General features: G+C 39.9%; 1 protein-coding gene across 1 annotated transcript in view; it reads right to left on the reverse strand.

Annotated features, from left to right (window-relative positions):
• ajap1 (adherens junctions associated protein 1) overlaps positions 1-21,282 on the reverse strand; it is a 37,770-nt gene extending 16,488 nt beyond the window's left edge. The window contains exons 1-2 of the mRNA XM_058084709.1: positions 20,559-21,282; positions 5,588-6,345 (exon numbers count right to left, since the gene is read on the reverse strand). Coding sequence (XP_057940692.1) covers positions 5,588-6,345; positions 20,559-20,587 — 787 coding nt within the window. The 5' untranslated portion in view covers positions 20,588-21,282. The remainder of the gene's footprint in view (positions 1-5,587; positions 6,346-20,558) is intronic.
• Positions 21,283-21,677: the final 395 nt, after the last annotated feature.

The following is a 21,677-nucleotide window of genomic DNA, read 5'->3' on the forward strand; positions in this document are numbered from 1 at the left end:
GTTGTTGCAGGTCAAACCACAGGTCAGAATGTGCTTCTTTAAACTTCCATTCCTGAAACACTGCTGCAGACTGCTGCAAAAAGTGCTTCCCCCCTTTCTGATTTTTTTTTTTGCAGGTTTGTCACACTGAAATGTTTCAGATCATCCGTAGTGCCTGGAGGTAGGCTGTGGGTGGAATACATTAAAACAGACCGTTTTCACGAGAACCACGAAATCCAAAGAAATACAGCTGAATAGGTGCAGATTCTGGAAGAACTAGAAAGCTTTCTGTGCTGGTTATTGTGTGTAGATGCTCTATAGAACTCCGACTCAACACAAAGGGCCCAAAACAAGCATAATAGGTCCCCTTTAAGAGAAAAAAGGATTACTGTTCTCGTTATTCCAGATGAGACTGTTCCCAAAGATGGGATGTGGCAGCAAGATCAACCACTACCATCTTCTAGTATTCATTTACCCCTTTCATTCATCATTTATGTATGTATATGTATTTGGCTGATTCTTCTAAAAGTACAGTTAAAGGCACAAATTTGAGACACAATTGTATAAATGTTATGATTTTTCATAATCTTTGACTTAAAACTAAGGTGCAATTCATTATTTATATATAAAAAATCTGTAAATAAATTAAAAAAATTATGTAAATGCTGCAATTGAGATTGTAGTAAACAGCGTCCTTCTGCCATGAAATTTACCATAAAATATATATTTTTGCGTGTTTTTCTTCATAAACTGAAACACAACAAGTGATACTTTATTGTAATATGCAAATTGGATTTATATGATTACCGTATTTTCTGGACTATAAGTCGCTCCGGAGTATAAGTCGCACAAGGCCAAAAATGCATAATTAGTTAGAAAAAAACATACATAAGTTGCACTGGAGTATAAGACGCATTTTTTGCGGGTAATTTATTTTCTGACCAAAACAGACATTACGTCCTCTTGGAAGGCAAGTTCTAACAATAATAAAAGAATAGAGAACAGGCTGAATAGGTGTAAGATATGCTAACACAATGGTTATTCAGCTACACAAAAAAATAAACATGAACAGAAAAGGTGTCCAGTGTTTATGTAACATAAACAGTTTTTTCATTTATAAGTCGCTCTGGAGTATAAGTAACAGGAACAGCCAACCTATAAAAAAGTTTGACTTATAGTCCGGAAAATACAGTCGTTTAACATCCACCGTCAAAACTTCTAGAGCGAATTAATGACACTAACCAGGGTTCCACTGTACTACTAGTGCAAATGCAAATGCAATCACCTTAATCAACTGGGAATAATGATTGAATTCATTTAAATAGACCTTAGTCTCTCAAAACACCTAACAAGAGGCAGAAGTGACCATCCTGACTGCAGTTTTGGTGGTCTCATAGCTACAATGGAGCTGACAGCCCCATCTGTGTGGTGTGGAGGAAGGTCACAGTTAATAGACCACAACCATCGCAAACAACAAGTGAGCATCTGGAGGCATCAAAACGGAATGCTCCCATGCTTCTGCTTAAGAGTGCTGTGAGAACAGTATCCTCATAGGTCATCCTGTAAAACTTTCAAGAAAGCTATGTTTCACTTTAGAGCAGCGGTCTCAAACTCGCGGCCCACGCAAGTTGATATGGATGCTGTATGGTATCATGGTAATGGTAATGGTTTAATTCCATTTGAACATGCATCAGATTACAATTGAGTGCATCACATAATCAGTTCACAGTTCCACATGTCCAAAAGGAGTAGGAAGAAGCAAATCAGTAACTGTTACATTTGTTCACTTCCTGCTTTTCTAATATAGTTTAAGTTGTTTTTTTTGTCACGTACCAAAGTACGAGGTGATATGACCATACAATGACATAATGGGTACCATAGTAACTCAAAGTATCATGTACTCGGAAATGACAGCATAAAGCCGTGTGCACACCGGACACAATTGATGCGATTTTGTCCCGCCCATACGCGAGCGAGCCTGTCTCCTTTGCTTTTTCTCATCATCATCATCATCCATGACTGAGATCACCACACTCCAGCAGTGAAGCTCCAAGCTAATGACGCTGGGTACAAATAAATGCAGGAAATGATTTGGAATAAAAGTAAATACAAGTCACAAAATAAAGCAGTTCATCAAACATGGTTAAAGTTACAACGCTGCTACGACGGAACTGAGTACGATGCCAACTTGCTAATTGGCTAAAATTATGAAGTTTCATTAATGTTCATGTTAAAGGTAAAATAACTGTTAATACTGTTCATTTGAATCTGAATAAAAAAATATTTCTCTACGCAGCAACTATATGTGGTTTTTTACGTTTTCCTTATTTGCTGTTTTATTATTATTTTGTTCATTTATTTTCTTTATTCTTGATTTGTTTATTTTTTTTATTTCATTTATTGCAGGGGTGAGCGCACAAACTATAATCTCACAGTTACTGAGAGCCTGGCTAATTAGGAGAAGTATTTTTCCTCCTAATCTGCAGTGGCAGAAACCCTACGTGAAGTTGTGAGAACTATATATATACATATATATATATTTTTTTTTTTGCAGTCCATTGCGTTTGCTTTCCATGTATTCAGTTAAAACTATATTCAGTTTTTCTTATTTGCTGTTTTATTATTATTTTATGTATTTATTTTTTTTATTCTTGATTTTTTGTTTATTTTTTTCATCTTATTTTGTGTAGAAAAATAAAAATGAAGATATTTGAGAACAGTGGAATGTTTTATCAGAGCTTTTCTTGTGGAAAACCGGAACCAAAGCACTGGAAAAAGTGGAAGGTATAGCAGAAGCAAAAGCATTGAAGACAATTTATTAATTTTTTTAATTTTTTATGTTTTTTTTAACCCGATGCAGCCCATCCTCAACCAGATCCTAGCTCCAGTGGCCCCCAGATAAATTGAGTTTGAGACCCCTGATTTAGAGGTTCCACTGTATTGTTTGAATGGCCAGGTTTTGAAAGTATTTATCATATTCTTCACAGCGTGTCTTCTTCCAGCGGTGGCTGATCAGAGATCAGAGCTTTAGGTTTATGTTTTGAGTCTTGAGTTGTGTCTCCACGTCAGTCATCCGTGTCTGATAATTACTTTCACCTGGTCCTGTCAGATTGCCCTGTGCCACCTGTGTCACCCAATCAGTTTAAAGTCTGCTGATTTTCTCTCCTGCTGTGTCTCATTTCTATAATGAGTTGACTTGTTTACAAGCTCCTCAGCATCTGTTAAGCCCCAACTGATTCTTTGCTATTTCTATGTTCTTTGTCATTCCATTTTCATATGTGTGTTTTTGTTGCTGCCTGCTGAGTTATTCAGTTTTCAGTTTTGAGCTGCCTGAGTGCATTTGGGTCCGGCGGCCTCCTGGGACCGGCATTGAGCTGATGATATTTGCAAAAAGACCATGACTATTGATGTCTTTCTTTTGAAAGTATGGGTTCACTTTCATGTCGTGTTTGTCAACACAACGCTCTACGACCCCATGACGTATTGCATTTATTTTGATTTGAATGACGGACCGGCTTGCTTTGGGGGACAACCGTATGCACCGTGACCAAATTGAGCCGATGTGAATGTCATGTTGTTGCTATTGGATAGATTTTTCTGTGTCAAGCTACGGAAAAGGAGAATCGGGGGGGTACAACTAAAACCTTTTTTATGATTAGTTGCTGCCTGTTGGTGCTACAGGCATGTTTACTGAAGAGCAAGAACATCCGGTGTAATGCACAGCGACATTTCATTTTGGGAGGGCGGAAACTTGACAGTCTAAGTAGCATGCTTAGAAGCTTGCATTTCAAACTTCTCTGTGATTATACACACAAATGCCAATTAAAGTGTGGGTAAAACATCCACTAAACGCATTCAAATATGGAAAATTAATCTTGAATTTGTCTATGAAATACTCACCCTTCTAAGTATAAACATGCATGAGTTAATTCCAGCCATATTAGATACATGCTTTACTGTATGCTTGGACAAAGCACACTACTGGCTTTCATACTGTATGTGCTGACTGCTGAGTCACTTTGACTCAGTGTGTGCAGCCCATTTATTGCAGGGGTGAGCGCACAAACTATAATCTCACAGTTACTGAGAGCCTGGCTAATTATGATAAGTATTTTTCCTCCTAATCTGTAGTGGCAGAAACCCTACGTGAAGTTGGGAGAAGTATATATATATATTTTTTTTTTAAATTGCAGTTCATTGCGTTTGCTTTCCATGTATTCAGTTAATCTAATTGGCCCAGATTCGACCAGTTTCATATCAATACATTTATCAACACACGCAAAAGAGTTATTGCAAAGAGTTTTTTTTCCAAACGCTGAATTGCAATATACACAAAAAAGTGCAAAAACCCAGAGATAAGTCATACTGCATGGAGTTCGTAGGATGCATAAAATTAGAACATACAGTGCATGTTTAATCATTGTCCTGAAATATTCATCGCTGTTAAGTTGGCATGCAACCCCCCCAGAATAGCTGGGTGCCAAATGTACACAGTTTCGATATAAATATTCTACATTCAAGGTTTTTTATTTATTTATTTATTTATTATTACACGGGAGCCAGGCAACGACATTCCGTTGGCAATTTTACTGCTGTGTTATTGTGCAATGACAATAAAGGAAATCTATCTATCTTTCATTCACTTTCTGCCGCTTATCCTCACGAGGGTGGCGGTGGGTGCTGGAGCACTCACATTCATACCTATGGACAATTTGGAGTCACCAATTAACCTAGCAGGTTTTTGGAATGTGGGAGGAAACTGGAGTACCCGGAGAAAACCCACGCATGCACGGGGAGAAGACTACTGATTGATAAACAGTAAATAAAGTGCATTTTTCACTCTAATATTTACAATCAAACATGGACAAACTGGACCCAGAGATAGTTGGTCCGATTCCTGATTTGAATTCAAACGTCATTCATTCATTCATTCATTCATTTTCTACCGCTTATCCTCACGAGGGTCGCGGGGGTGCTGGAGCCTATCCCAGCTGTCTTCGGGCGAGAGGCGGGGTACACCCTGAACTGGTTGCCAGCCAATCACAGGCCACATATAGACAAACAACCATTCACACTCACATTCATACCTATGGACAATTTGGAGTCGCCAATTAACCTAGCATGTTTTTGGAATGTGGGAGGAAACCGGAGTACCCGGAGAAAACCCACGCATGCACGGGGAGAACATGCAAACTCTACACAGAGATGGCCGAGGGCGGGATTGAACTCTGGGCTCCTAGCTGTGAGGTCTGCACGCTAACCACTCGACGGCCTAAAAGTCTTGAATGTAAAAAATACACATAATGCAGACCGAAACATTGACAAGTAATGGAGAGTATTTTGTATGTGTAGCACAGACAATGTAAACGGATGCTGACTCATATCTGCTAAGAAATGACCAAGCCACATTGTATTCCATCAGCAATGCCATCCTTTGTCTGTGTGGTAATATATAATATGTATACTGATCAGTACTTCTTTTTCCGACTACACCTCGCCCATTCACTTTACCGTGATAAACAATATCTATTATATACATTTTGGGTAAGGTGCTGATGGTTCCATTGAGAGCAACTAGCAACCAAAGAAAATGGATTCGATGCCTTACCTGATGTATCCACATTTGGCTTTGGTGGCTTGACAGTCTCCCCAAAGCTGTTAGTGGACTTGGTGGTGCTTAGCCTCTTGGGCTCTGGCGTCGTCACCATAGTGAATGTTCTTTGGGAGAACCTCGTAGTGCTAGTGGTTGTGGCCACTGTGGTAGTTGAGGAGCGACTAGGAAATGTAGCTTTGGAGTCTGGTTTACCATCCTCATCTATACTATCTGTGCCTGTGGGTCCCCAGTCAATGAATCCGGCCACCGTAGTAGTCCGGCCCTCCTGAGACTTGTCAAAGCTCTCCCATTTGAGCTGCCTCCTGGCTCTGAGAAGTAACGTCACTCTGTCTCCTGTGTTCTTACCGGATAGACCTGCCGGGGCTTCGGCTATCAGCGACTCGCCTGTCTCCACTTCAGAGTTAGCCAACCTGCACTCTTTACACAACGCTTGTCGTTTGTGTAGAGGCTTCCGATGTTTTTGAACTTTGACTTTTGGCCCTACCCCTAATCTACCATCTTGGGGTGGAAGGATAGGGTTCAGAAGCCTGCGGGCCACAGGGATCGCTGTTCTCCAGTGAATCTTGTTGGGCGTGTCCCAGACGGGCTGCAAGCGAGGTCGCGAGCGAGGCACCGGTTTAGGCATGAGTTTGATCCCCAGACCTTGACTGAGAGGGCTGCATACACAGAAGTCCAAGGTCATGTGGGTCATCGCCAGCAGGATCCACACCCGGTGTCCCACACAGCTGCCTGGCCTCAAAGCAGATGGAGTGCTGATAAAGGAGACATTAAAAGAGAAAAGTCATTTTAGATTCAGACAGACCGTGCACTGCATAATCAAGCAATACAAATTACATAAGTAATGGTCTATTATGAAGGTCCACGTCTGTATTTATCCTCCATTTAAACACTTGAAAAAGTTTTACCCCTCAACTTCTAACTAATTAAGTGGTAATAATAAGTTGCGCTGAATGAATGTGTAAAATTACAAAGTAAATGTACAACATCAAAGATTGTGGATTTTCACCCTTTTACGTTCAGCCGTATTCTTGATTTTACAGCTTTATATCAACCCAGGGATGATTATAGCAACACCCAAGGTCAGGCACAGTTTAGCTACTCATCATGTTTTTCCATCATCGACTGCAGACAGAAAGACATCAGTTTCCCACAGGCTAATTTGAATATACAGTGTTGATTTAGTAAAGTAGCACAATATGCTCGTAGCAGATAAAGGGTGTATCGTGATTTCCCTGATGCATGCATATCACAAAAACGCCATCCAAATGGATGTTGGTACCACATTTTGTCCCCATATGTCCATTTTTCGATGTATGCTGAAAATGAAAGAACGTGAATATCAGACAACCTTCAGCAATTCCTTGCTGAAGAGCTAGCTTTCATCTGGACTGTCCTTGAATTACTTGAGCTTGTACATAAGATTCATTTGGACTGTGAAGGTACTGAAATAAAAGATATGCATCACCACTTTGCTTTTTGAACATCGCATCACGGTTCTTCAAAAATTCATTACCAAATGGTTTCTGGTTGATTACGGTCTTTCATTAGTCAAAATAGTTAAGCCATTTTAAGTATTCTTTACCGAAATTAAGTATTTTCAAGATCTAATGAAGTATATATAATACATATAAATAACGTATGTGGGATAACAAGACGTTCATGGACTGTAGTCTATACTGGACACTAGATGTCACTAGTAACATCCATCAGTCCTGATCGCTGTCGACAACAATTATTGAATTATCTCGCAAAATAACAACAATAATAATCATCATCAGTCACTAAATGTGCTGCAAAAAACATCAGTAAGGTCAATACAACAAATAGAGAACATACAAATCCCTTATTTCTAAAAACACAAATAATAAAATGTGCTGATTTACTACATTTTTATACAGCTAAGCTAACAATAACCTAGAATTATAATAAACAAAAATATGTTTCTACAAGAGAGGAGACTCTTAAACTTAGGGAAAAACTAAACTTGCAAGAACAATGTCAAACACCCACAGCATTTCAGTATGTGGAATTAAATTATTACTATTGTATATGATTTATATTTATTATTATTGTGTGAAAATCTTAATAAGTAGCTCACCATATTCTTACATTACCATATCACCTTTCTATGTAAAAAAAATCACATATGGTATACAGGAAGTGAATAGTAGATGTACTGCAACAGATGTGGAATGCTAATGTGACCAATCGATTGGAGCACCCCTAATATATCATCTCTCTCTCTCTCTCTCTCTCTCTCTCTCTCTCTCTCTCTCTCTCTCTCTCTCTCTCTCTCTATATATATATATATATATATATATATATATATATATATATATATATATATATATAACTTATTGGGTAATATGAGTGTAAAGGTGACTGTAGGGGTGTTATTATATGTCCAGAGGACTCTAATAACATAAGAAATTGTGCTGAATATCGTAAACAAGTATTCTATTCACTCACTATGGAAATATTTTATTTATAAATAAGGAATCCACAGAAATTAATTTATCGCAGTCGAGTCTAGAACTAATTAATCTAGGTAAACGAGGAACACTTTGAGCGTGGGTCGAGTACGTAGGACTTACGTGATTTCTGAAAACCATCCTTTGCATCTGGTGTTTCATATCTGCCTTATCTTATGAACTGTAAGCCTTCTGCTTAGTTATCTTGTATACTTTGTATACTATTGGTCTGCAAATATGGTGTAATATATTAAGTTGTTAAGAGTTTTATAAGCTTTATAACAGTTGGAGTAGTCGCATAATGCTAATGATGCAACTGACAATAAATGAGTTCATCATTTAGTAAACTTCCAAGTCTTAAATGACATTGAGCAGCTAATGTTATTTGCCACTAAATACAGAGGGAAGGCAGAAAACCACAAATTGGTGGGCTGATAATTCATTTAGGATGGCGTCTTAATTGAGTCATAAACGGTGACTGATGTGGTCACGACACAATAGTGACAAGGTCGATGTATTATTGACAGTTATAATTAGAGTTTCAAGAGTTCCAGCCCTGACCTCTGCTGAGATCCTGGTGATCATCCCGTGAGAGCAGATTTTTATGGCCTCGTTTGGTAATCACATTGCTTGCCTTTTTGTACCCAAATGCTTTAGACTGGGGCAACAGCAAAGAGTGGACCTCAATTGACAAATAATCAAGTCAAATATAGGTTTCTCTGATCTTCCATATAACCTAGTGCAATGTTTAAAAAAGAAAGCTGTGTTCATTGTTGACCGCAGTTAACAATAAATTCCTTTTTTCTGTTATTGACTGGAAAGGATATTCAAGACGTGAAGTTGACAATTCTGATGACACGTTGACGACAAAGTGCAAGCAAGTTACGGCAGCCTGTGTCGTCTGTGGAATTTTTAGGGATGAGCAAGTACACCATTATCTGCATCGATTCACCCATCTACATTATCTGTATCTGTACTGGAAATAGGCGTGTCTACGATTCATCTACAACTTTCATTTTTTTCGTAGTTACTTTATTCATTCATTTTCTACCGCTTATCCTCACGAGGGTCGCCGGGGTGCTGGAGCCTATCTCAGCGGGGTACACCCTGGACTGGTTGTCTCACATTTTGGGTCTCCTAGCTGTGAGGGTCTCCACGCGAACCGCTTGCCCACCATGCAGCCTTACTTTATTTCAGCATTCATTCATTCATTCATTTTCTACCGCTTATCCTCACGAGGGTCGCGGGGGTGCTGGAGCCTATCCCAGCGGGGTTCACCCTGGACCGGTGGCCAGCCAATCACAGGGCACATATAGACAAACAACCATTCACACTCACATTCATACCTATGGACAATTTGGAGTCGCCAATTAACCTAGCATGTTTTTGGAATGTGGGAGGAAACCGGAGTGCCCGGAGAAAACCCACGCATGCACGGGGAGAACATGCAAACTCAACACAGAGATGGCTGAGGGTGGAATTGAACTCGGAGTCTCCGAGCTGTGAGGCCTGAGCGCTAAACACTCGTCCGCTGTGCAGCCCTGGTTACTTCATGCTTCTTTGTTTTGTTTTTCCGGTTTTATATTTTATTTCTAAAATGTGCCGTTCACAGTCCCATAAGAAATGAGGTCCACAAATGGCCCGCAGGCCACATTTTGGACACTCCTTATTTACATAGTGCTTCCATGCTGCGTTCCCGCTACAAGCAAAGGCAAGCTTCGGTTGAGATGTTCTCTGGCATCAAGTTTCTCCTGAGTATTCCAGTTTGCATGACGAAAGAAACATTTAATCACTTTCTCTTTTAACGTCTTTTTAGCAAATGAGTGGACACCACTTAAAGAGTGGTGGACGTCACAAAGCCTTTCTTGTAGAGGCTTTCCTCAATCCAGTATAGTGTATCCTTCCGATAAGAGACCAATGTAGCCTCTACACAGCCTGCATGCAGAGAAAGTACCTCCTTCACTAAAAGTGCTACGTCGTGTCTGCATGCTCCCAAATCCGCACTGAGATGTACTCACCGAGTACAGATACCCACGTTTTTGCAAGTAGACAGCACGTAGGCACGTACAAGTACAGCGGCTCCTCAAAAGAAAAACCTCGCAAATTTGCCATGGTCAAGAAGCTCAGGGAGGAATATAGAGCAGTGTGCAATGACATCAAGGTACTACAGGATGATACCCAGGTGCTAACGGATGCTAATGATGCCCTGCGTGCCGCTTTTAGGGAAGCGAAAGAAGCAAATGAGATGGATTGCAATGCAGGAATAAACTATATGACCCAAGTCTCATTTGAATAGATGAATCACACATGACAGGAAGGAGGAAGTGAGAGAGCGTGGAGCATGCAGAAGGTTACGCATTGCGTTGTATTGATATAGATTATTTATTGATCACTTTATTGTTGGGCCTGATATTTTCAAAAAATATTAACAGGGATTGAATGAGTTAAAAACAATGTTTAACTCCAAACTAAAAATAAGTGACACAACATTATATAAGATGTGACACTGCTAAAGCTTTTTATTCGGATTATGCCACTCGGCCCAAATGCCAAGTAGCAGTAGGCAGGAGGGAGTGTTCACCAAGCTTGACTCTTCCCACTCCTTTGTGCCTGGTTTAAGCCGTACTATATTCAGTAAATCTACTTCCAACTTATTCCGTCGGTGTACTCTTAGGATTGACAGACATGCCATAGAAAATGATGTTCAAGTGCTCAAACATGAATCTTATTTTCAGCTTTTGTGTTGTATTTTTTAACTGTACATGTATCTGCTGTCTAAAGTATGAATAATGACAGGTCACCTACCACCCCATAAACAATTATGATTAGACACGGCACCTAATTATTGTCTTTGTACTGTATCCTTGTTTCACTTATTTTGACAGCATCGCACTGTGATCGCTTGTGTGCACTTATGTAAGTATTAATTACCACTTCTCTAGAGTTTGAAAATGTGATGCCTCACAAGGTGGTCCTCCCACCTGAGGGAAGTAGAAAAAGACATGGCTTTTTTTAATCCCATTGCCTTTGCGTCCCCGGGCTGCCATCAATAGAAATGTTATCAGCATGGTCCTGACAGCCTTGCCACTGAGTACACATCATTTTCGAACCCACACAGCCATTGAAAAGTGTCCTGTTGAAGGTGACTCTGGAAAAAGGTGAGTGTGCCAGCAGATTCTTTTTGCTAGACGGCAAAAGCGCTTGGCTTTTTTGTTTTACATCTCGATAGCACTTTCCCTCGTCAGGCAGTGTCAAGGTGTACGTTTGTTAATGGGGGCTAATTTGTAACTTTTGGTTTGTTATCATTCAGGCCCTTTAAAATACAATCATTTGTTCAAAGGGTTTGGAACGGATTTATTGGAGTTACATTAAAATTGCTTTCATTTTCGCATGTTTTGGTTATAGTCCATATAGTCCGACCCAGTGGAATGCATTAACAGGGCAAACCGAGGTTCCGCTGTTTCAAGATGGCCAGTCCCTCTCATGAAATGCTGAAACAGCATTTGATAGCGTGAACCGGAAATTTCTCCTCGCAACCCAACAGAAATTTGGCTTTGGAGACTCATTTAGAGTATTGATCAAAATATTATATCACATCCCGAGGGCCTCTGTGCAGATTCATTGGTGTTACATTATTTCCTATGGGAACAAATTGCTTTCATTTTCACATGTTTTGGTTATAGTCCGACCCTGTGGAATGCATCAACAGGGCAAACCAAGGTTCCACTGTTTCAAGATGGCCAGTCCCTCTCATGAAATGCTGAAACAGCATTTGATAGCGTGAACCGGAAATTTCTCCTCGCAACCCAACAGAAATTTGGCTTTGGAGACTCATTTAGAATATTGATCAAAATATTATATCCCAAGGGCCTCTGTGCGGACCAATAATCTCCGCAGAATATAGTTCACAAAGAGGAACTAGGCAAAGTCTGCCCTTCACTGTTTGGTATCGTCATTAAACCACTTGCAGCCGCCATTCGACAACATTTTCTGGCTACTCTATTACCTGGTCTAAATCCACAGTATTGCCCATTAATTTTGGTTACCAGCACACCCCCTTTAAACCACTGCGGTCAAGGAACATAAAGTACTTGGGTATTAACATTTACTCAAACCTTGAATTATACTTGAATTATACTCCACCATTGAAATCAATTGAGGATGATGTTGCGCGTTGGAGAACCTTGACATTTCTATCCCCTCCTGCTCCGCAAACCATCAAACGAAGTCAAATAATAATCTGGTCGCTCCAAATGCGCATAACAAAAACATCAAGTAACGGCAAATACAATTTCATGGTACAGGGAAGTTGTAGCCAACACCTTTCCTGACACAGAGCAAATCTGTTTAGCATGTAAGGGCATTTAGATCAACAATACTATCTGCCCCAATGGCTGGACGGGACAAAAAAATAAATAAATAAATAAAATAAAAAATTAAAAATAATAATAATAATCTGTATCGGAGTAATAACTTGTGGTCAGTTTGGGTTTTAGTTCTTAGTGATGAAAAAATACGACACACACTTTGTTGTGTCCTTAGCAAAAAATTTGAACGGAATTGGGTTATTTCTAGCCTAAGCATTAGATTTTTACATTTATTTTATACCAGGAAATGTTGACACTGTCTCGTCTCTTTTCAAATGCCTCAGGGAAATAAACTCCTTTTAAAGTCGTACACTCGGAGACATATTACCAAGCATCTCCGCTAGTTGTGTCGCTCGACTGAACAAATTCAAAAGGTTCATAGAAAAAGCATACTGGAACAAAAAAAAAACAAGACGCGGGTGGTTGTTCCATTCATTCCACTCCCCCTAATTCTGCCATCCTCTAGGACAACCAGTTCACCCTGGGAAGAAGACTCTTAAAATAGACGTCGGGGGTGGGGGGGATGATAAAGCCCATGCATTTACATTATCCAAAGAAAGCAACATAGGGAAGAGGGAGGCTGCAATCTCTCTGTGATAACACCCATGTCATAGAATAAAAGCGCTTCATCAATCCATCAAATAGCTAATTGTTATTTTTTGAAGTATAATTTACAAAGTAAAGAAGGATGTCTTGAACTCCTATTTCCATGGCAGTGTAACAGCTGAGTAGTGCAATACCACACATAAGCCATCAATTGAAATGCATATCTGGAATTCTTCGAGGGACTATTCAATCTAAAATTACAACTAAATCATACTAAGTCATTCCCGATCTGAATGTGTCTGTCGCCACCCCTTTCTATTTCAACACAAAAAAGGCAGCTCAATTTCCATAAACGCTCCAAACCTTGTGATAGCGCTATTGTTCGGTCCATCAACAGTGCAGGTATGCTGACAACATGACATTTATTGCTGAAGCCTTGAAAATAATATCCCTGTGACTGAAGTAAGTGCATGTCTGGACTGTTCAGGAAAGGCATTTATCTTCTGCTCTACAGATCATTGTCTGGTCAGCTGAAACAATGAATGAACAGTGTAGAAATAAGATCATATACTGTCAAACAATGATAACAGACCTAAGCTTTTATTACTGGAGAGGAGTCTATGCTGTAAAGGGAACAAATGGGAGTCAAATCGTAAGTGCATGAAGCCTTCGTAGGAGTTGAAATGCTGCTTAATCTTCCCAAAGATCAATGCGACCGCTACAAAATGTGAACAACAAACACTAAATTAATGGCAGTTCATTTCATGAGCAACAATATTCATTCATTCATTCATTTTCTACCACTTATCCTCACGAGGGTCGCGAGGAGTGCTGGAGCCTATCCCAGCTGTCTTCGGGCAAGAGGCAGGGTACACCCTAGACTGGTGGCCAGCCAATCACAGGGCACATATAGACAAACAACCATTCACACTCACATTCATACCTATGGACAATTTGGAGTCGCCAATTAACCTAGCATGTTTTTGGAATGTGGGAGGAAACCGGAGTACCCGGAGAAAACCCACGCATGCACGGAGAGAACATGCAAACTCCACACAGAGATGGCCGAGGGTGGGATTGAACTCTGGTCTCCTAGCTGTGAGGTCTGTGCGCTAACCACTCGACCGCCGTGCAGCCTAGCTACAATATTACCTCCTTATAAAATGGCAGTGGGGATTTGTTTACCCCCTCAACCCCTAACTGGTAACAAAATGAGGACAAAACAGTGCCTCACTGTCCTTCCCAATTCTATTAATTTTGGAATTTAGCTTGAAGGGAATATGGCAGAATAATTACCGGCATCAAGATGTCTACCCTGGCTTACTGTGAGCACTGCTGCTTGTAAAAGCTGCTGGCATCTTTTGTTTCCCAGCATTTTATCACTGATTACAATGCTGTTCAAAATAGGATTAAGGATGTATTTTTCTTGTGGCGCAGTTATTGTTCTGATTTGACTGATATGTATTTCAGTTTCTCCACACTGAATTACCTTTGTGCTCAGGTAGTAGTCAAAGTTTACTGTGGTTTATTTCAAACATGCTTATAAATACATTGGAGTATCACATCTACACAGGCACAAATCAACAAAAGAGTAAGAAGAAGCAGATCTTTCCAGCAGTTATTGATAATTTGTTCACTTGTTCACAATGTAAATGTACATATAGTAAAGCACTATTGAAATAATCTGAATGAGGGGCATCATTATGTTGTGTTGCTCTTCCACAGTACAAAAGTCTCAAGAGAAAGTGAGGGGGTTGTGTATGTTTCAATTAAACCAGCTGCGGAAACACAATCACTCAATCCCTTTCTGTTGGCTTTAATAAACCTCATCTCTCAGGTGTTTCATGTTCTATACACTCGGGGCAATCAAAACATGAATCAAAGGATTGAATGAAGGGATGGGAAGGGATTCACAATGGTTCCTGGGCTCCATGTAAGACAGCGCTGATTTTAAAGACAATATACACAGAGCAAAATGCGTCATTGGGGAGCATGGAAATGACCAGGCAAGGCCATATCTCTCCACGGTACCAAACACGTAACACATAACATTTAGTCTCATGCATTTGGGGAAACCGGCGGATATGACCTGTTGGTGTTCCAAATTTCTGGTGTCCAAATATGCACTCATCCATACGACAGCAATGTTTCCAGACTACACATTTATAATGAGTATTTATGGTTAGGACACCATGGAAAGATTCCAGCCAGATAATGGACACTTTGTACTCAACAAGGAGGATCCAAACTAGCAACCTGCTGTCAGTGTGCTCAAGCTTTTTCAAGCTAGAATGGTGTATTGGCATGCATCACATACTGTAACTCCTGGGATACAAGTTTCCGTTGCATTCAGGGACTCTTATAAATCACAGCAAACACACCTGGACGTGCACATGCAGCCCAAAGTAGGTAATATTTACAAAACCAACTGCTTGTTGCTCAAACAACAATAAGACAATGTTAGAAAATGTTCTACTTATAACAGACATCAATGTTGAATCTTTGCACGGATACTTCTTTGTCGTGATTGCTGTAAACACAGCAATAAATACAGCAATTACTGTCTTTCCACAGTTGCTTAAAGGTGACCTATTATGCTCATGTTTGGCCCTTTGTATTGAGTTATGGACTCCTATAGAGCAGCTATACACAATAACCAGCACAGAAAGCGTTCTAGATCTTCCAGAATCTGCACCTATTTCTTTGTATTTGGCACCCACACTCCGCTGTGATTGGTCCCACTCATCTTGCACCTTCCAAACTCTCACTTTGGCGTTGTTTAACACACAAATACAACATTCATAGGTCAGAAATTCCCCTTTAAGAAAAAACATGAACAGGATCAGAGTTGTAGGAGTTAAACCCTCTATAGTCAATACACTGAGGAGTTAAATATTTCAGTTGTTCCAGAGATTTATGTATTGTTACGGTGCAGCAAACCTCCAGGGAGCAAATATTCAATGCAATGAAGAAAATAAAACCAATACAAAGAAGCTGATGTTCTTGCTGTGCTACAGGAGAGTTGTTTCATTGGGTGGGTAATGTGTGGTATTGGACTTTAAGGTGCATCACCCTTTTAATTACATTCTCCAAGCAGCAGTTTATTAAGGGCGGCACAGAGAATGAAACTACGCCGAGGGAACCAATAAGAATGCTCCAATAACCTAAGATTATCAATCAAATTTATTGCTGCCTGTGCTGTAATCAATTCATATCAACTTAACTTTACAAAGTTTTAAGAAGAGTAGTCCATTGAGATGCCCAGACAAGCCCATTTGGTGGTTAGATCCATGATAAATAAATCTGATGTGTTTTCGAGACGGTATCGGCCCTGCCAAAGCTTACTACCATACATGAATCAGGTAGTGGCCTGTGTGCTGGGAGGGTCTAAATGTAATGGAAATGGTTTTATTTCATTTGAACATGCATCAGATTCCAATTGAGTGCATCCCATAATCAGTTCACAGTTCCACATGTCCAAAAGGAGTAGGAAGAAGCAAAGCTTATTAAATTCTACCCCTCCATCTGGTACTTTTACAATCAGTAACTGTTACATTTGTTCACTTCCTGCTTTCCATAATACAGTTTAAGTTTTTTTTTACTCAATCCATTCCATAGTTTGATTCCACATACTGAAATGCTGTGGCTTTTTGACGTAGTCCTAGCATATAAGTGTTTCAAATGTAGTTCTTCCCTGAGATCATATTTCTCCTCTCTTGTAGAGAAGTATTGGATGACATTTTTAGGTAATTGGTTATTTTTAGCCTTATGCATTATTTTAGCGGTTTGAAGATGAACTATATCAGCAAGTTGAAGTATTTGTGATTTTAGAAATAAGAAGTTAGTATGTTCTCTGTAGGCGGCATTATGAATTATCCTTACTGACCTTTTTTGCAGTACATTTAGCGAGTGAAGATTGCTTTTATAGTTATTAGCCCATATTTCCACACAATAAGTAAGATATGGTAGAACCAGAGAGCAATAAAGAGTGTGGAGTGATTTCTGATTGAGAACAAATTTTGCTTTGTTCAATATTGAAATATTTCTGGCCACCTTATGTTGTATATTTGTAATATGAGGTTTCCAGCTCATATTTTCATCTATTGTGATCCCCAGAAATGTATTTTCGTTCATCCTTTCAATGTCCATGTATATACTGTAAATGATGAATGAAAGGAATAAATTAACATTTAACGTTACATTTACCTTAACACTGTTGAATTCAAGAAATCACTGTTGGCAAAACAGAAGGTGGCGGTGGTGTCGCTGCAACATCGTCTGTAGTATCACGTCTTCAATGAAGATAAATGTTAATTTATCCATTTCATTATGTTCTATCCAATTAATTAAAGGAATTTTCAATAATATACCAGAGTACTAAAAGATGTGATAGTTGCAGCACTAATCAGGACATATCAGGATGGTTGTGCTGTGGTGCCTTTTTTTTTTTTTTTTTTTTTACAAAGGATCAATGGATAGATATGTATTGTTCTGACAGCTTCAGCGATAAAGCCTTTTTTGAACATGTTTCAGCTGGATTGTTAATGCCCTAATGGAAAAAAAACATAATGCTCCAACACCTCGGTCATAATGTGTTCTGGTTTCGATAGAAGTAAACATGTAGCTTTTATGTCACTCCTGCGCCTAAAGACAGCATCATTTCCCTCTCCCTCCCCTGTTTCGCTTTTTGGAGCTGAATAAGATGAACCAGGATACATGTCTTGTCTCTTGATGCTATTTCACAGGGACAACCAGTTCTGGTCCTTCTGGATTTAACAGACTGCTGCACACTTGCTGTTTACGACATCGGAGCACACAGACTTTGTATGCACCTCCAGAGGATTGAATCTCGGAGAAGCCTATTTCACCGCAAATTAGGTTAAGCATGCTCCAGAGAGGCTTTGCTAATAACCCTCAGAGAGGCTATTAGGATGGCACCTAAATTAAAGCCATATCTGATCTTTTACACAAGGATAGCACCTTTTTACAACCTGGACTGAAACAAATACACAAGCACCCAAACTCAATTATATTGCTGGTAATTCTGTCACTTTACTTACTGTATATCATTTCCATTTATTTGCAAGAGTTGCCAATATTAATCATCATCCGACACATGAAAGGCAACTGGTGGCTCTGCCAGATAAATAGTCTCCCCTGAGGATATGTAGGAGGAGATCTCTCTTTGGGGAACCTATACCATGAAATAGGCATGAAATAATACACCCACTGTTGCTAATAATGGAAGGGATTCATCCCTGCGATTTAACCTGAGGTTATGACATTGTTTCTTTGTTATTGTTTTATACCTGACAAAAATTTGCAGGACATTAAAGGTGCCGGCTGCACGGCGGTCGAGTGGTTGGCGCGCAGACCTCACAGCTAGGAGTTCAATCCCACCCTCGGCCATCATTGTGTGGAGTTTGCATGTTCTCCCCGTGTATGTGTGGGTTTTCTCCGGGTACTCCGGTTTCCTCCCACATTCCAAAAACATGCTAGGTTATTTGGTGACTCTAAATTGTCCATAGGTATGAATGTGAGTGTGAATGGTTGTTTGTCTATATGTGCCCTGTGATTGGCTGGCCACCAGTCCAGGGTGTACCCCGCCTCTCGCCCGAAGACAGCTGGGATAGGCTCCAACACCCCTGCGACCCTCGTGAGGATAAGCGGTAGAAAATGAATGAATGAATGAATGAATGGAAGATGCCATCGCCATTCATAAACATACAAGTATCCAGGTATTGTCTTTTGGTATTTTCTTAAATTAAAATGCAAACAAGAAGGTGGCGCCAATATACTGTACGTGCAAACAAAAAAAATCACCACATGGTGCCCTAGTGGTGAGCATGTTGGCCACACAATCCACTTGGGCGTCTCTGTGTGGAGTTTGCATGTTCGCATGCATGGGTTGACCATTTTGACTCATAGTTGTACGACTGACTCCTGAATATAAATATATATCACAATCTATTAGGGCTGGGCAATATGGACCAAAATTCCTGATATATTTAGGTTGAATATCAATATACGATATATATAATCTTGATATTTTTTCCACAGTGAGAAGTCTCTCTGCAGCCCGGTCTTCCATCTCACATTCCCCCGTGATGACAGGTAAACATGGTTGATACCGTCTTTATACAGCAACCTTTATTCCATATTTTTCACCATTGACTCCCTTTATGCAGCCTCTCCTCCTTTGCATCTCCGCGGGGCTCTTCGGTCGCTCGGCGAAGCAAAGGGGTGCTCAAAGCCAATAGCTGTTCCCAAGTTTAAACAATGGAGCAAGAGGCAAGCTACAAACGTAACAAGATAAACATTCATTGCTGCACACTTGCTTAAAGGGTCGGTATGGCACAAAAAACAACAAAAAAGTACAACTAAATCACTATTAAATACGAAAAACACTGTAAAATATGGAGCTGCATTAACAAGCTTGCACTCGGGTGGCGCCATATTGAAAGCAATAATACATTTACAAGCACAAATAAAACCTTTCACTAAATAATGAATAAACAATTGGTTTAATTTTTTAGATCAAGCATTTTATTTCTTAAATGGACACACTATGCAATTTGAGGGGAGTTCTTGAGGGAGTTGAACTGGTGTGAATAAAGCAGGCAAACAAAGATTAAACGTCAATGAAATTGTATTTTAGAAATGTTTTGGGAAAATTAATAATCAATTTTGTTGACTTTGACTTCTGGTGACACTGACCGTGTGTTGCAAAATACTTTTTTTTGCCTGTCTGAACAAGTCGCTTGTGTATTGTTTGCATGCTTCCCTGAAAATGAACAGTGAAAAATACAATACCTGCCATCACTGTTAAAGAATTAAAGAAGAAATAAGTTGGATCCTTGCAGGCGAGTATAAAAGGCTTCAGGAGTCCATCCCACAATGTTATTCAAGGTAATGCAGACAAACTTAAAGGGGCATCTGACCAATCCGACCAACACTATGGGGACTTTCAACAATACATTTTATTGGTCTCATCCACCTGACGTCTGCATTTCCCTACAGAGTCTGCCTTGAAATGTCCCCATTTGCATGACAAAGGCTATTTGATGCCTCTTAATGCTACTAGATTTTTTTAGCCATTACAAAGCATGTCATCACCTGCATGCTGTTTGAATACATCCATTAACTAAGTATAAGATCTGATCTTTTTTGCCTCTTTCTGGACAATCACTAAGTGCTGTAGTTGTTTCTGCAGGTAATTAGCCTGTTAATTCTGTGTTCTCACGGAGAAGGCGGTGGGGTAGACCTACCCGGCAGTATAAAGTCAAGCTTGCGCCGTCACATTGGCGACCCCTAGCGTTTACGTCAATAATTGTCATCAACTCATGTTATTGCTTATCATTTTAAGCACAGAAGCTACCGATCAATTCAAGCAGAGCCAGAACAGTTATGTAAAAAGCCACAGTAGACAATATTCAATATAACCACTTAAATATAAATAATTGAGTCCAATCTCATGAATTGTAGTGACGTAGATTCAAAAACAGGTATCAATGTGAACACCAATACACCCCAAGCCATTTGCAAAGACATGTCATTTGTATACTTGTAAAATAGTTTTACCTGCGAGTGACACTCCGTTTTATCCACATTTTTCCAATCAGTCCGCCAGATATCCTCCCATTGAGATGATCTTTTCAACCAATGTCGACGGTGGCTAATAACACTCAAGTGACGGACTTTTCTCCATCTGACAGTGACGCCAACATAATTTAAGCCATATCCACCGGCGTGGCGCACATATAATTCCTCCAAAAAGATGCTCCCAAAACAATGTTTAACTTCTACGTGGTGATAATCTTCCCTGTTAACAGTTTCTGATAGGGTTCGGGGAGCTAATGGGCGGGTAAAGGTGGACAGGTGAACCGGAAGCCCCCAAAAGACGAACCCTTAAACTTCATTTCTTCTCCCACTCTCAAGGAAAGAAAGCACAAAAACAAAATTCATAGTTTGCATCCTCGTCTTTGCATCTCCGACATCAGGCGAATCCACAATGTTGAGATAAACTGCAGGAGAAGTCGTCGCTAGTTGGGGGCGTCCTCATTTTGTAACATCTCTGGTAAAGGTGGGGTTATGGGGTAAAAAGGTGATCAAAGGAAGAGGTTGACATTTAAAAAGGGGCGAAGAGAGGTGGTCACGACGGTTGTTTCGGTGGGTTTGGTGCGAGGAGGAGGAGGACGAGAGCCTGTCAGCGGAGATGGAGAAAGAGAGTCAAAAGATAGCTCCGTCTCCGTCTCTCTAGCAGCGCCTCTTCTTCTTCCACTGCCTGCTAAAGGCTGTGACGTCACGGCAAAGCCCGCTATGTCATGTGCTGGAGCCTGTCACGTCACACCAATGAACAACCGTGGGGGGCACTCATTGGTGACACCCCACTCACTGGCTAAAATTTAAAAAAGGAGACACAAAAAAGTGCACAATAGCTAAAAGTGAGGAATGATGACTGTAAGGAAGTTCTGCTTATACTGTTTTATACAATATAAGTTTGTAATAAAATATTACAAAAAAACATTTAAAAAAAATTTAATTAAAAAAATGACTGTATAGGAACTGAGGAATAAGCAGCCGGTGCCGTGAGAATTTGGGATGATTTAAGAATAGCGTCATGAAATTACAGAGAATGTCCTCAAGTATGTAGATAATAACTTTATTCCCAACCTTAATGAATTTGAAATATCAAAATAT

Source organism: Doryrhamphus excisus, chromosome 10, assembly GCF_030265055.1.
Source record: "Doryrhamphus excisus isolate RoL2022-K1 chromosome 10, RoL_Dexc_1.0, whole genome shotgun sequence".
Lineage (NCBI taxonomy): Eukaryota > Metazoa > Chordata > Actinopteri > Syngnathiformes > Syngnathidae > Doryrhamphus > Doryrhamphus excisus.